This window comes from Acromyrmex echinatior, chromosome 6 (genome assembly GCF_024713525.1).
Source record: "Acromyrmex echinatior isolate Ae372 chromosome 6, ASM2471352v2, whole genome shotgun sequence".
NCBI lineage: Eukaryota > Metazoa > Arthropoda > Insecta > Hymenoptera > Formicidae > Acromyrmex > Acromyrmex echinatior.
The window spans coordinates 9,268,305-9,284,631 of NC_141857.1; the positions used below are offsets into that span (position 1 = coordinate 9,268,305).

At 32.1% G+C, this 16,327-nt stretch overlaps 1 protein-coding gene and 1 long non-coding RNA gene across 4 annotated transcripts in view; one reads left to right on the forward strand and one right to left on the reverse strand.

Moving 5' to 3' along the window:
* Nucleotides 1-15,822, reverse strand: part of Ptp69D (Protein tyrosine phosphatase 69D) — a 96,718-nt gene extending 80,896 nt beyond the window's left edge. For all 3 annotated transcript variants that reach the window (XR_015545532.1, XR_846709.2, XM_011063412.2), the window contains exon 1: nucleotides 15,157-15,822. Coding sequence is in view for 1 of the 3 variants with exons in the window: in XM_011063412.2 (XP_011061714.1) it covers nucleotides 15,157-15,244 (88 nt within the window). In the remaining 2 variants the exon portion in view is untranslated. The remainder of the gene's footprint in view (nucleotides 1-15,156) is intronic.
* On the forward strand, nucleotides 5,310-14,311 carry LOC147909364 (uncharacterized). Its single transcript, XR_015545533.1, has 2 exons — nucleotides 5,310-11,839; nucleotides 11,983-14,311. It is a non-coding gene; the product is annotated as an uncharacterized LOC147909364 (long non-coding RNA).
* Nucleotides 15,823-16,327: the final 505 nt, after the last annotated feature.

Consider the following 16,327-nt stretch of genomic DNA (forward strand, 5'->3'; position numbering starts at 1 on the left):
CAAAACAGGTAGATGTATTTCAACGAATACGAATGCGGTGTTCTGCAATTCTAGTTTTAAGTTGTCTATCCGTTTGTCCGACATATGATGCATCACAATCGTTGCACATAATTTTGTATACAACATTGTTCTTTGTAAGATCTGGTTTAGAATCCTTTTGCACCTTGATAAATTTATTCAATTTATTCGAGTTTTAATACGAGACTTTAATGTCCTCCCTATTAAACTTATGGAATTTGTCAGTTATCGATGGAACAAATGGTACAGTGAACCAAGATGTAGCAACGTTTGATTCCTCATTTTCATTATTACAATCATGTACCGCTGCTCCTCCACGTTGTGCTTCTGATTGACTATATCAAAAAAACGAATCCTAGGGGATAATCATTCTCAATGAGTATATTAATAATTAATGTAAGATTTTTGGTAAAATTCCGAGTCAAACAATAATAAAATTCTGTCAACTAAATTAAAAATTATCCTTCTTTTCTGGGAGACAGAATGATTAAAAAAATATAATAGTTTAAAAACCGAGAACATCTCGGTTTTTAATACCAATCAAAGATTAGATGCCCTCTTTTGACCATGATCATGACATCAAGAAAGTTTAAATATCGAGAGTTCTGGATAGTCCCCCCCCCCCAGAGTTCTGTCGAAAATCCTTATGACAAAATCCGTAAAATTTGAACTGAAAAAGTTATGAGCGATTATAGGTGTCCATTTTCTAATTTAGAAAAGCGAAAATTTTTTTGAAGAGTTCTCACAGTTCTGCGAGAGTTCTGAGTAGCCCCCGCAGAGTTCTATAAAATATCTTAATGAGAAAATTGTGTAAAAATTATACTTTTAAAGTTATGGCTGTTTTTAGGTGTCAATTTCGAGTTTTTCAATGACGTTTTTTTTTACTTCTTTGAATGGAACTATTTCTTAAACCTATCAGGAACTCTGGAACTATCTGGAACTATTCAAAATCTATTCAGAATTCTAAAAAAAATTGATTTTTTTCGAAAATGAGTGCGTGAAATTAGCTACCCATTTTTTAAATCGCGTTTTTATGACTTTAATGGTCAGAACTATTTCTTAAACTTATCAGGAACTCTGGAAAACTATTCAGAACTCTCAAAAAAAATTATTTTTTTTAACAATGGAGGGACTAACTTCACAGGGGTAAAAGAAATTGACTATTATAAGATAATAACGATGTTTTCTCAATTTTTTGCATTACTAGGTCTGCAATGATAGACGACAACGGAGACCCCATGTGCGTGCCGAAATTCGGTTTATAAATGGTTTATCGAATAAGAAATATGTTGAATGAACTGAACTGCCGTTAGAAACTCTGTCTTGGGTAAGTTATTATATATTTTTCAGAAATGAAATTCCAATTTTCATTTTCACAATCTACAGCCATGTCTAATGGAATATTGTAAAGAGAGATACAACATCTAGTGAGATTAATTTAAAATTATCCTCCATTTTTATTCCCTTTAGATTTTTAACTAGTTAAAAGCTATTTTTTATGTAACTCTCAGCTTTGGGAATTGTTTCAAACATGATGTTGTGTAGATTTGAGGCTAATGAGTATAACGGATTACCTATTGAAGATATAATTATATAAAAAGACGGTTTATGAATCTTAGGTACTGCATAAGCCCTCGCAGCGTCACTGCAATATAACCTTCTATATTGAGCTATTAATATGAAGTTTATATTTAATGAATATTTAATGAAGTATATTTATCGTCACTATTTAACTGACGTTTTTGTAATTATATTTTATACAAATATTTTTAATGATTTTGACGAAGTGTTCATCCTACGAAACAATAACTGCGATCATGGTGGTGAGTGTTTCATCGAGATAATGTTGTTTACTTACTTTTTATTGAATATAAAAAAGATAATTTTTCTAAAAAATCATCAAATTATTTATCTATTTATTGGCGAATGAATTTTGACTTTCTGATCAGAACATGAAATTCCGTAATAATCGACCATCTAATCGTTTATGATCGGACATCTTCCATGTAACAATCATCAAGATCGCTTAATAATTAACATAAATTGGAACACATTACATCATGTTTTTTATCTCTTTGACGATGGAAATTAATGTAAAGCGAGAGAAGGATAATATCTGAAGATAGGTCAATGTAAGAGCTAATGTAAAACATGCAATAATATTTCTAGATTCTATTACGTATGTATTTAACTCTTAATAATGTTTATACGTTCACATTTTTAAAAAAATCGACTCTTATTTGCCCATTTATCGTTATTGATATCTAAACGATAATGTCCTATATAGAATAAGCGGATATATCAATATCCTAAATACTTCCTAAGTTTCTTCAGATACTCTAGATATTTGAAATTCCTCAACGTACATCTGTAGAATGTACTTAAGATCAATTTTTGCTGTGTGGGTGTATGGAATTTGACTGGTCGAAATGTCTTGTACGTGCGTGCGTGCGTGTTGAACTGCGTGCGTGCGTCTATGCGTGTATTAATAGTGTATATGACCTCGTGCGTATTACCTCATTCATACAATCCGTCACATTTCTTAATGAGGACGCGCGCGCGCGCATACACGCATGTACACACACATACATACACACACATACACAATGACCAGTCAAACTCTATACATTCATATTGGAAAGAATTACAACCATAATTTGAGCTAATGACAGCGATATCTTGAATTCGGAGTAATTCAGCGAAAAATTATCATATCCAGTTCGATAAAAAAGACATTTAAAGATATTAAAAAAGCAATTTAAAGATAAAATTCTATACTTTCACGTTTTGTCCATTAAGCTGTGACACCTGACGTATTGCGAATCTGAACTTTTGATTATCAATTTTATATTTTCTCACTTTGTCATTCTTGTCGTTTTGAAAATAATAGCCCAATACTCATTCAAATATTCTTAAAGTAGACATTTCAAATTTCATTTTGCATTTTTAAACATATTTTTATTTTCATTGTTTACCAAATTATAATCATTTCAAGTTTAGTAAAATTTTCCAAAATTTTTAGTTTTTTTTTAAGAGTGAGTGTATCTATCTATACTAAAAAAATTTCTAGTTGAGAATGAACTAATCAGAAGGTTCTGGTTAAATCATATGAATCGAAATTCTCGTTATCTCAATCGAAATTATAATAGATTCAAATCTTTAGAAACCTTAGAAAATTCTGATTTTCAACTAGAATTCCAATTAATGCAACCATCACCAGATCCTTCCAATTGTATCTCTCGACTTAATCTAGAATTTCTCGTATAATGCTGCAAAATGGAGGAAAACATTGTAAGTGGCGGATTCAGTCCTCGTGCATCTCGCAGAATTATTTTCACAATGTCCAATGCCAACGACCACCCCCGCGTGCTTCACGCACACGCACATGCACCATCTACGATTCTTGCACGCATTACATACATACGGTTGTCTACAAATTCTCACATATGTGCAGATGTATAAGTATCATTTTAGTATATAACACACGCACGCGCACGCACACGCACAAATGTACACACATCGATTGATGATACAGTCCGTAAAGTTAACCTCCATTTTTGTTTTAATCTCCGTAAGTCATGTCTTACTTCCCACATAGTAATCGAGTGCATTTGTTTACTTTTATGGAGGTCGGTCCCGACTAGTTACTTTTATAAAAGTTCGACTGTAAATGATAACGCGATTTTATGCATAATGTGCGCGCGATAATATACACATTCGATGAATGATCCTTCTTATCTAAAATTTAATCGAATGGTGCGTGTTATCTCATCAATCTTGCCTAATTTCAAAATTACCATCCGTTTAATGCATCGAGATTCCATCAAGACAAGATTTATCTAAAATTTTCACAAAGATTAAATCTTCATTCAGGATTGTTAGCGAAAAAGAAAAAAAAATTTCCCTGACTTTCTCGGCCACTTTTTGAAAAAATTCCCTGATTAAAACTTGGAAGATTCTTTGAATAAAAATAAAGAAAAAATTTTATTTTACAAACAATAAAATTATCAGTACAATAAAATATAATGGAAAATAAACAAAATTTTTCATAATATTTATAGTAGCGTATTATAACCTCACTTTGTTAATATACACGCGGGGACATAATAACTACCGATTCAAAGTTGCATGTGTGTCGGAGATCAGAAAACATAAGAAAAAAAATGAAAAAGTGTGAGAAAATGATAAGAAGACTTGAAAAGACATAAGAAGACATTTGTGTACATACGTCGTATACTCTTGCCTGTATGATGTTGGCACCCCATTTTGAAAAAATTAATATTTTATACAGTTCCGTTTGCACCCGCAATAGTTCTACAATTCCTGCTAAGTTTTAACAATAGTTCCGCTAATTTAGCTAAAAAAAAAAAATTTTTATAAATGAGGTGCCAACTTCGCGTGGCACCCCAAGTCGCAAAAATTAATTTTTATCATGAAATTGTACAGTTCTCGAAGAATTCTACAGTTCGTGATAAGTTTCAGCGACAGTTCCAGCCTCTAAGTATTTTTAAACTATTTTTTAATGTGAGAGCCAGCACTCCACAAGAGTAAAGTACTGCGTAACAGCCAATTCCCGCCAACTTTTTGCTATTTTCCTACAGTTCTACAATAGTTCTAATGCTTTCTGTAGGTTTTCCAAAAAGTTCTGGCCTCTACGTATTTTTAAACAATTTTTTGATGTCAGCGCCAGCACTGCACCACAAGAGTAAAGTATCGCGTAACAGCCAGTTTCCGCCGACTTTTCTTATTGTTTTGCAATAGTTCCAACGCTTTCTAGAGGTTTTTATCAAGGTTCCTATTTTTAAAACAGTCGCTGATATGCGAGAACCATAAACGATAGAGATTATCGGCATGGCATACTTATAAAAAATATGCTACCAGCAATCAGATTAAAAAATTATTTAATGATACTTAAGGGCGAAAACTTTAAGCAAGACATATTGAAAGCATTAGAACTATTATAGAACTGTAGGAAAATAGCAAAAAGTCGACGGAAACTGGCTGTTACGCGGTACTTTATTCTTGTGGTGCGGTGCTGGCGCTGACATTAAAAAATTGTTTAAAAATACATAGAGGCCAGAACTCTTTGCAAAACCTACAGAAAGTTGGCGGGAACTAGCTGTTATGCGATACTTTACTCTGGCTCTCACATTAAGAAATAGTTTAAAAATACTTAGAGGCCGGAATTGTCGCTGAAACTTATCAGGAACTGTAGAACTCTTCGAGAACTCTTGTAGAATTTCGTGATAAAAATTAATTTTTGCGATACTTGGGGTGCCACGCGAAGTTGACACCCCATTTATCAAAAAAAATTTTTTTTAGCTAAATCAGCGAAACTATTGTTAAAACTTAACAGGAACTGTAGAACTATTGCGGGTGCAAACGGAATTGTGTATAAAATATCGATTTTTTTCAAAATGGAGTGCCAACTTCACACCGGCTATACTCTTGTCATGTATTAGATTAGATACATATACTTTATATCGGATATTACGTATACTTTTGTTTAGAGAAGTCATGATTATAATACAAACAATGAATTAAAAAATATTTATTTAAACAACAAGTTGCAAATATAATAAATATAAATAATAATACAATGAGTGTGTTGCAAACGTTAACACTTTGACGTCCGAATGAAAATCTGTTAATATGATCGTTGTGCAACTAATTGTTGCTTTGTACAACTGTAACTAATTTTATACATAACACGAACGATATGCGACTAGCATTTTTTCGATGCTGCGCGCGACACTAACGTGATGTCACTGGACAGCATAGGCTGCGTTCACAACGCTCATAAAATCATTTCATCCTTGTTTATCAGATGTTAAAGGACAAACAATGCTCGATGAGTGTTAAGTGGAATGTATGACTACTGATGAATTAAAAAACAAATTACGGAAAATATCAGATTATATCCTTGTTTTGCACATTGAAATTTAATCATTTCATTAAAATACTGTATGTTCTAATTATCATTTTAATTAATTTTAATTAGAAATGATTTAAATAATATTCATCTCACACACACACACACACACACACACACACACATTAATATATACATATTTTGATTTTTGCAAAGTTTTTTTCTTTTTAACAACGTTCGTTAATTTTCTGCAAATTGCTCATTGCAAAATTAAAAAAAAAATTTGCATTGCTTCTTTACTACAAAATTTTAAAAATTCTGTCATAATTTTTAAAGAAGTAAAATTTATAAACTTAGAATTTTACAATAATTTAATTTTATCTTAGGTTAATAAATTCTTTGATAATAATTTCCCTGACTGCTAACAACCCTGAACATTATCCATATACATCTATCTCTATAGTGTAATTCGTTATAATTCGTTCTTAAATAATAAATGCTCGAAAGAAGTCAATGTTTGAAATGTTTTTTAAGATCGTTTTTTTCGTGAGCAATATTATCACGAAACGATCGATGCCTATTATTAAACAGTCTATATACTTACATATATATATAAATACATTTTCCTAAATCAGTTCAATATCGTTGTCGGCTCGCGATTCAAATATACATATCTGCGCGAGCAGTTATTTTCATTCGCGAGCCACAAAGAGGATTCTCGCGGAGTTGACGCATTAAATGAAGACTCCTCTCTTGTGTCTCTCTAATTCTCGACAACCACCTGACACGTAATTAACGCCGCCAAAAACATACATCACTCAGTGCGATTATAACGAATTTTGGTCGGTTTAATTGCCAATGTTATGTGGGAAACGGGTTGTGGATGGTACGCGACCGAACGATACATACGATGATCGCGAGATCGTGACACCGAGTAGATGGGCGTTTGAGTTTCTGGAATCAACATCGGAATTAGGTTCTTCGAAGTGAGACGAGTTCCATCTGTTTAGTCATAGGCGAATTATCTCTATCTGAGTGAAACAATAGCACTAGTCACGCTTTCTTTACATCAAGAAACAAGGGAATCTGTCTAAAAGTGAATTCGAACACTGGATTAAGCATTATTGGATTAGTACACATTAAAGGCTGCTTTATATAATATATATGCATATACCAAAAATTTCTGAATTTTCTTCGTATGGATAGCATTAATATATAACGTTATCTACCTAAATAAGATTGCACCATTTATTCGTTGAAGTTTCATTTATAAATTTCTGTAAATTGAATTGAGGTATTTCTAATGGTTATTTTATCACAAGTATAAAACCGAATAATCCATTTAATGAAGTCATAGGACAGAATCTCCGAAATCATTATGAAATCTTTACGAAATATGTAATTGTCCCTATGTAATTGTTTTGCAATCAGCTGTAATCATGAAGTCAGATAAAATCATGTGTAATCATCAGAAATCATAATGAAATGATATGTAATCAACAGAAATCATTGTAATTTTCTGTATAATTACTGGAAATCATCATAAAATCTGTGATGAAATCATGTGATCACCATGAAGTCTGATGAAATCAGTGTAAATAATTATTCTATAACAGAACGTAAACAATATATGCAACGACGTTTTATACACAGATGACGCGATATATATGCGCTTTTTTGTATTGTATATACGGGAGACCGGGGCTAATAGACTCATTTTTCAGTTTCGAATTTTTACAGACAAAATTAAGAGACTTATCGAAAAAATGAATTCTACACCTATGTACAGCTACTATGTACATTTGATTACATAATAATATTTTAATAATAAGGGGAAACTGATAACTAATATGAAAAAAAATGCATTTTTCTAAATGCATTCCATCTGATTCAACTAGCCCCGAGACCGGGGTAATTCGACTAAGATTATTAAAATAAAGATTAATGTATTTTAAGCTATATCTTTGGCTACATATTAATAAAACTTTTGTAAAAATATATTTTAAATACAAACATTCGCTTCGCAGAGCAAACAATACTTCTTTTTGCAAAATTTGTTCATTTCGTGCAAAAACACGTCGAATAAACCTAATTTTCGAGACATGAGGGAACTAAACTTAAAACATTTGAAGAAAATCTTTTTAAAAGAATAAAATTTTGAGTAAGTTATAAGAGTCGTCACTAATGAATCATACAGTTCCATGCTGTGATTAGTCTACTATTCCCATCCGTTCATTTTTTAAAAACATTAATAATATACGATAAGAAATAAACAAAAAAAATCTGTTGGACTTTATTAAGTAAGAACTACACTTACTATCTAAGTAGAAATCAAATATCTCAGACAATCATATATTATATGATAGTAAAACAAAAACTTTAAGAATAAAAATATTTTCTTATTGTACTTACTGTATTGATTTTTTAAAATTGTGGCATAACTTCTATTATAGAAGTGTTCGCAATAAGATGTTATAGCAGACTTGTAGCGGCAATCGCTGCTGCATGCTCAGATACGTTTACACATGTCTCGCGTGTTTTGTTTTTAATGTAATTTCGATTATTCTACTTACCCCTATATTCAACTGACCCCGGTCTCCCTTATAAAACTTTAGGGATGCATATAGAAGTTTATGCATCAAATGCATAGAATAATCCCAAAGCGTAATAGATGTAGTAAGCTTTGAGCCATAAGATATTAGCCAATCACAGTCGAGTGTAAGGAGAAAAATCATTGGTTAATTTCTTATTGTTTAAGGCTTATTACGCCTAGGGTGCGTTTACTTTTTACGTTCACGCACTGTAAACTTCGTTCTATCTTTATTAATTGCTACTTGCGGAAAAAGGATGGAATGAAGTTTACAGCGCGTGAGCGTAAAAAATAAACATACCCCTATTGTGTTACGGGACTATTCGAGACTTACACACAAACGCAACTACGTACGTACATGACTCAGCGCTTACGCACAATACGTAGTAACCAGCAGCAATGATGCCATTTCAGAGACGCTTTAGTCCGCAAACACAATAGAGTAGTAAGCCTTAAACTTTAAAAAATTGATCAATCACAGTCGAATGTGAAAGAATTGACTATGATTGATCAATTCCTTAAGGCTTAAGGCTTACTACTCTATTGTGTTTGCGAGATTACGGCTTAGACATACGAGGATGCATCCAACGCTGCCCCAATTTGTTAATCCTTTGCGAATAATAAGATTAGTTCAACTGTGCAAAATAGACATTCATCTCTCTGACTTTGCAAGAACTTTTCGAACCATCCTCGTAGTATAGATAGACCGAGCATTATCATAAGCCAGACAAAAATATCGATGGCTGGCGCGTGCAAGGAGGGAATAATTGGATTTTTTATTGTCTTTTTAATAGACAAGTGAGAGGAACATTAGAGAGAGAATGAAAAATCCAATTCCCTCCTTCTCGTATTGGCCATGTCTCACGTCGGGAGTGCGTTCCGTTTCATGCATGATGCGCATATGTATTATTTTATCTGTATTGTTCACCAAATATTAAAGAAGGATAAATGATATACTATATCACACGAAATCATTTGTAATCATATGAAATCACTTATAATTAGATAAAATCATTTGTAATCAGATGAAATCATATGAAATCAAATGAAATCATGTAATCGGTGGAACAACATTTCAGCTAATTACCCCATCGTATAAAATCAATGATACCTTTGTGACACTTGTCGAGAAATCACAATGGAGCAAATAACAAATATCAAATTATAAAACAAAATTATTAATGGAAATTATTACTTGAATATTATAAAGCATTTGCCGGCAAAAATTGATTGAGTTTAATACAAGGCAGCAAGTCGCTTCTGCATGCATAATAATACTCCCAGATATGGGGACGGCTAAAGTTATCAAAAACAGTGAGAAAAGTGAGTTTTATTCTCGAAAAAAAAAATGAGAAAATAGTGAATCGATAAAAAAAAGGTAAACTTTCTTAAGATTAAAAAATAAGTATTTCTTGAGAATTTGAAGATTTTTTTCAGTATCTTCTCAAAAAATTAAATTTTAGAAACAAAATCAATAAAATGTGTAGCAAGTACAGATGCAAAAAAAATCGTAAAATTCAATCTTATAATTACTTATGGTAAAATTGTGATAAAATGATAATTTATTGATAATTTTGATAAAATTTGTTTCTTATAATTTTATTACACACAAATAGACTTATGCACAAATATTTTCGTTCTTATGTATGAAATTTTAAATAAAATTAAATGATATATATTTTTTTCTTCTACTTCTATCATTTAATTAATTAATTATTTAATTTATTTAAAATTTAATAACTATAAAATTAAAATTGTATGATAGATAAAATTATTTTTAATATCTTGTGATTTTTCAAATTACGTGATCTTTTTCAGTAGGGTATAATTTAATCGGAACAAAGCTCGCTAAACGTCAATTAATATAAATATAATTAATATATATTTGTTTGATATATGTGATATTATTTTTGTTTTTGCTCTAGTAAAAACATAACAGTCTAAAAAAGAAAATAGCAAGCAAATAAAAATATTATAATAAGTTTATAAGGTATGAAAAATATAATACAAGATTATGTACCTGTCACACTTTTTGTTTTAAAAATTTTAATAAAAAATTTATTTGAAATTTCTTTAGTTATTACATATCTATATAGCTTCTTAATTATTCTATCAATATGTAATTATGTAACATCGAAATGAAAATTTAAATTAAATAAAGTGTTTTTCAACTTTTTAACTTAATGACTATGTACGAGGGCAAGGTGAAAAGTAACCGACCTCAACATGAAAACATGAACTATGTACAAAGTTTTTAGTTAAGTACCAAGTGTTATATATCAAATTACTCGCATTGAAAATATCTATAATTTTTCCTTTGACCACTTTGCTAAACAATTCACAGCTAAAAAATTATAGTCAAAAAACCATAAGAAGAAAAAAAGCAAAAAACGAAAATTTAAGAAAAAAAGTACGACTTGTTGTTGAAGATGCCGTCATCGAAGTCAAACTTTTCGGTATATATTCAAGTGTTATATATCATATTGCTCACATTAAAGGTGGCTACAATTTCTGCCTTGACCATTTTTCTCTACAGGTTAGCATAGGTTCGGTAGGCTTATAAGTTGCTGCGGCAGATTTGAAAAAAAGCGCTAACATATTTTTTGACTCTAACTTTTTAGCTATGAATTGTTCAGAAAAGTGGTCAAAGTATAAATTATAGATATTTTTAATACGAGTAATTTGATATATAACACTTGGTACTTAACTAAAAACTTTGTACATAGTTCATGTTTTCATGTTGAGGTCGGTTACTTTTCACCTTGCCCTCGTACTCTTAAATCAAATTACTTTATCTTTATAATTTTTTTAAATTACCATTTTACCAGTCTCCATAAATTACTGACTAATTTACCGTAAATTACCGAGTAAATTATCATAAAATTGGTCATTTTCATCTCTAGTAGCAAGATATGTATATAAAAACTGCCTCTGTACAAAATTAGACTTGACATATATCGACTGTTAAATTATGAAAAAAAAATTTTTACTCCCTATTCTTACTATTGCAATAATAAAACAAATTTTGTATCATAATTTTTTCCTATTTTTATAATCCATGAAAAATTAGAAAGAAGCGATATTCTGTACTAAAAGTTGGCAATAAAAAATACCGGAAAACATTCCTAGTATTTTTTACAGATTTATAAAATAGAAATTCTAATTTTTAAAAAGAAATTAGAAGAATTTAGAAGATTTTTTAGAAAATTTTTTAGAAAATTAGAAGATTTTTAAAAAATTAGAACTGCCAATTATAAAAAGTATAAATAATGTACTTTTGTGCAAAAACTTGAGAAAATTACATATTTTCAATTTTTTGTTATTAACGTTTATTTATTAAGTCTAAAATAATTTGGAAGGTTCCGATAGCACACCTCGCTAATTAGCCAATTTGAAATAAAATATTCATATTAATAGAGCAATGAAAAATTACTAAACACCGGCCGATGTAAGTGGATGTGTATCGTACTGTGCGCTAACGGAACCCTTCCAATAATTTGAGGTTGAAATAATGTTGGAAAGATATTGTCACAAAAAAACATGAAATCACTTGATGATTTTCATTTAAACATTGACAATTATAAACTTAGTGAATTATTAAAAATGTTTCTTGATGACTGAAATATCACTGATATTTTAATAATTTTTCGTGGATTAGAAAAAAAATTACGATAAAAAATGTTTTTGATTACCATTACCACAATAGTACCTAAAGTTAAGGGGTGAAAACTTTTCTTTCATAAAAGTCTAACAATCGACGTACATCAAGTCTAAATTGGTATAGGGGCTCTTTTCATGTACATATTTGCTATATCCTTTATTTTCTTTAATTTTAGTGTTGATATTAATACTACGTTTTTAAATTCAGAAATATAAAAGTATTTGCAATTTTCTTACAATTTACAGAAACTTAAATATCTCGGTGAAAAAAAATCGTAGAAAAGTTTCCAAAAATACATTTAAAAGAAAAAAAAGAGCTTTAAACATTTTTTTCTCGCTCGGTAACAATTTTTATAAAAATTTTTATAAATTAACGTTCAAAATAGTTTTTACAAAAATTTGAAAAAATTATATGAATCAATCATAATTATAATAAACATTCTTCCTCTTTTTATTTTATTTTATGATCTATTTCATATGTAATATAATCGGGACTTCAATTCAGATTCCAACACTGAATATTGACAAACATTATCCAAAACGATGTTATCGAATTGCACTCACATTAAAAAACAGGAATTCAAGGCTTAAGGACATATCGCATTTGTGAAATGTTCCACTGTAACGAACTATATACGTAATGTTAATCATTTGAGATCAATCATTTTTTTCATATCATTATTACAAAAAGACCTGCATGTTCAATTTTATATGTTAATACTGTATGTTCTTCATATAATAAATTCATGATATATTGTTAATAATCTCAAATTGTTAATAACCTCTTGCTCGATTATAGATTATATAGATTACTTTATATACTTGCTTTGCAAAATACGAGCGTTTTTTATATCTTTTTATTTTTTTTCACAAACTTTTAGTATCGAAGTTAAAAACATTTTAGAAAAAGTAAATTTTTACACAATAAAATTTTACGGAATAAAAAATACAATATCTATGCGAAAAATCATATCAATTATTTTTATTAAAAAAAACTTAGAAAGTCTACTTTAAAATACTTATTTGTTACATTTTATCCGACGAAGTTTCATGCAGGTATAGCGCTTCAATAAATAATAAAAAATATTAAAATCAATTTTCAATTTTATATAATTCAGGAAAAAAATATCGCAAATACAAAATTCGAATGCCATTTTGAATGGTGTTTTTGTCTTTACATTGTGTTTTTAAAAATTTCTCCAAAATTTTTTTTATCAAGATATTTAAGTTTTTGTAAAATGCGAGACAATTACAAGCGTTCCGGAATTTATGAACAATAATGTACACTTACCCAAAAAAGTAAGAAAAGAGCTTTTGTAGACAAGTAAAAAAAAAAGAGATGTTTTTAAAAGTGAGAAAAAGCGAGAAAGATGAGTCGCTCCCATGTCTATTCCGGTTCACAAGTACTTGCTTCCAAATCAGTTCTTAATCATTTCCCATATTCATCAGATTTGACATTATATGACTATTTTTTCTTCCGATTAAATTAAAAATGAAACTAAAGAGAGAGTAGTTCAACTTTATTTAGGATATTCAAAAGGTTTCGACCAAAGCCATTTCAACCATCTCATAGGAAAACTTTTAGCGGAATTTTAAAGCTATAACAACCATTGCAAATATTTTTTTCGAAGAGCTATACTTTGAATAATTAAATAAAAATTTATAATTATTACTTTAGAGTTGGTACTTTAGAGTGAGTTATAATGAAAGTTCGAAAACTTTTAGAATAAACCGTGTTTATCTAAATGCAATGGAAAATTCAATCAACTTTAATAATAAAATAATGTATGTATATTCTCTCTGTTAAATAATGTGACATTACTATTATTAGGCATATTTAACTATTTAGGCATATTAACATATTGTTTTTACATTCAACTTTGCTAATTTCATGTATAGCAACTTTTAATATGCATTAATCTAGTGTAGTACGAGTAACTGAATTTGAAAATCAATGCAAATCCTTCAAATCATTTTTATAAGTGGGAATAAATTTCAAATTAAAAAATAATAAATAAAAAGGTAAAAATAAAATAGCAAAAATGAACAAGAATAATAAATAAATATATGAAATGTTATTTTTATGATATGTCATTTAATATCTTCGATAATCTAAAGATAGAAAAGGATGCCTTATAAAATGCCTAAATATCGCACTTTATACGGAAAAAGTGGATTTGGAAGCCGGATTTATGAAACCTCCGTATCTCGTATTACTGCCAAGCGTGCTCCAGCATTCAATCGATCGAACGGCGTGCGATTTTCCACGTGCTCTTTCTTGGCTCTTGAATCCCATCTCTCCTCGAATAATGTGCGAGTAGAGAAAAAATAAAAACACTTTTCTCATATAAATCCAAATTATCGATTGAGCTTACTTGTAATTTGATTGAGAGATTATTAACAACATCCATAATCTCGCGTATAATAGATGGCCCGATCTCGGGAGTTAGTCTAATCGATTGATTTGACACTACTATGTTTCCTGGTACGATATTTTATTATATAAATATTTCCAACAAAGACCTCTCTGTGAAAGACACACATCCATCGAAATTTAACTTTAAATCATTTCTCATTCCATCTTCTTTTACAGAGGGAGAGGGGAGAGGAGAGAGAAAGGGAAGGAGGGAGGGAGGGAGGGAGGGAAGGAGAGAGAGACTACACGACAATCGTTGCCTGATGTCTTTACTTATCGCTGCGCTTTTCGTAGAAAAGAAATCGAAGCGAGTTTCCCATCCTGAACATTTTCCCACGCTTCTCTAGTTCTCTCTCGTGTATTTTCACTCTCGATGTGAACAGAGCGTCAAAACTAAGCTATGTTCAGATTCTCACTCGAATGCCACTCAGGTATCACTCCATCCTTGTTATTTACCAAACATTAAAGAAGGATGGCATGACATCTAAGGAACACCTGGGTGAGAACTCGAACATGCCCTGAAAACGAGCATCTGTACGAATGCTCTGCACGGAGGCGCGTCTCGTTGCACTTTTCTCCCTTCCCTTTTCCTTTACTCACCGGACTCATCGACGCCGGCTGTGCCGAGCACGAGGAGGCACAAAAGCAGCGACGCCAACGACGTAACACCGCCGCTCCAGAATAACATGGCGGTCGGATGGACGCCGTGGAGAGACGAACAGCCGTGCGGATGTGCACGTCGGCGAGAATCGTCGCCAACGCTCACCTTTCACTCTTCCCGATGGGCCGATCCAGTAGTATCCAAGCCCCCTTCCACTGCTACCTCACCTAACACGCGCTTCCTGCGTCCACGTCCACGTCGCCCTCACCCTTCTCGTATGGCGCGTCGACCACCCCTTATCCGGGGTACCCCCGGCTTCCGCGATGCCGCTCTCACAGGTCTTCCATAGTCTTCCGTGCATGCATCGCCGCGGAATATCTGAAAGAATCCTCGTAGATACCGCTTCGCCCGAGCTTACTCGATCATCGCAATGCCGCGCACGATAATACGCGTGTCACAGCTCGCTGAAGCGCGTCGTCGATCGGCGGAATTCTGTCCGTAGTGCGTATACGGTATCGCGCACGCACAGTGTATTAGCCAACGGCGCTTGACGGCGCTTGACGGCGCTTGACGGCTAATTCAGTGGAACGTAATTGACAATCGGACGATGAGCGCTCGCTCTCGCACGGCGGCAGCGGCGACGGTGGCAGTGACAATTCACCTCTTCACCCCGTAACGGTGCGCTAGAAAGACTGACATCATGCGCAAGTCAGCACGCGCCGCTCCGGCCGCTCGTGATTCGTAATAGGTGATGCGCGGGGAAACGGAATCGACAGGGATACGGTAGGGATTTCTCTCCCGGCGCGCAGCGTCCAGTGTTGTTTAAAGGGGATCCTAATACCCCCGGCACACCAGCGCGACACGCGACACGCGAGAGATATCCAATGAGTCTACAGCTTTACCGATGTTTTCATTCCAAAGGTATACTCTCATTGGATATATATTCGCACTGCCGGAACTATAAAGTCATGTTCGAACTTTTGACGAAGTCACCAGAAGTCGCTGTTTTTTCAGCGCCCTCTAGTCTAGAGACTCTCTAATCAGAGACTGATTAGACCATAAGGTTTCGTCAAATTTCTTCGAGCAGGAAAGGAGCATAGGCCATCTCACTCCTCCACCAATAACCACCGGTGTGTAGACATCATGCAAGAAATTTGACGAAACCTTATG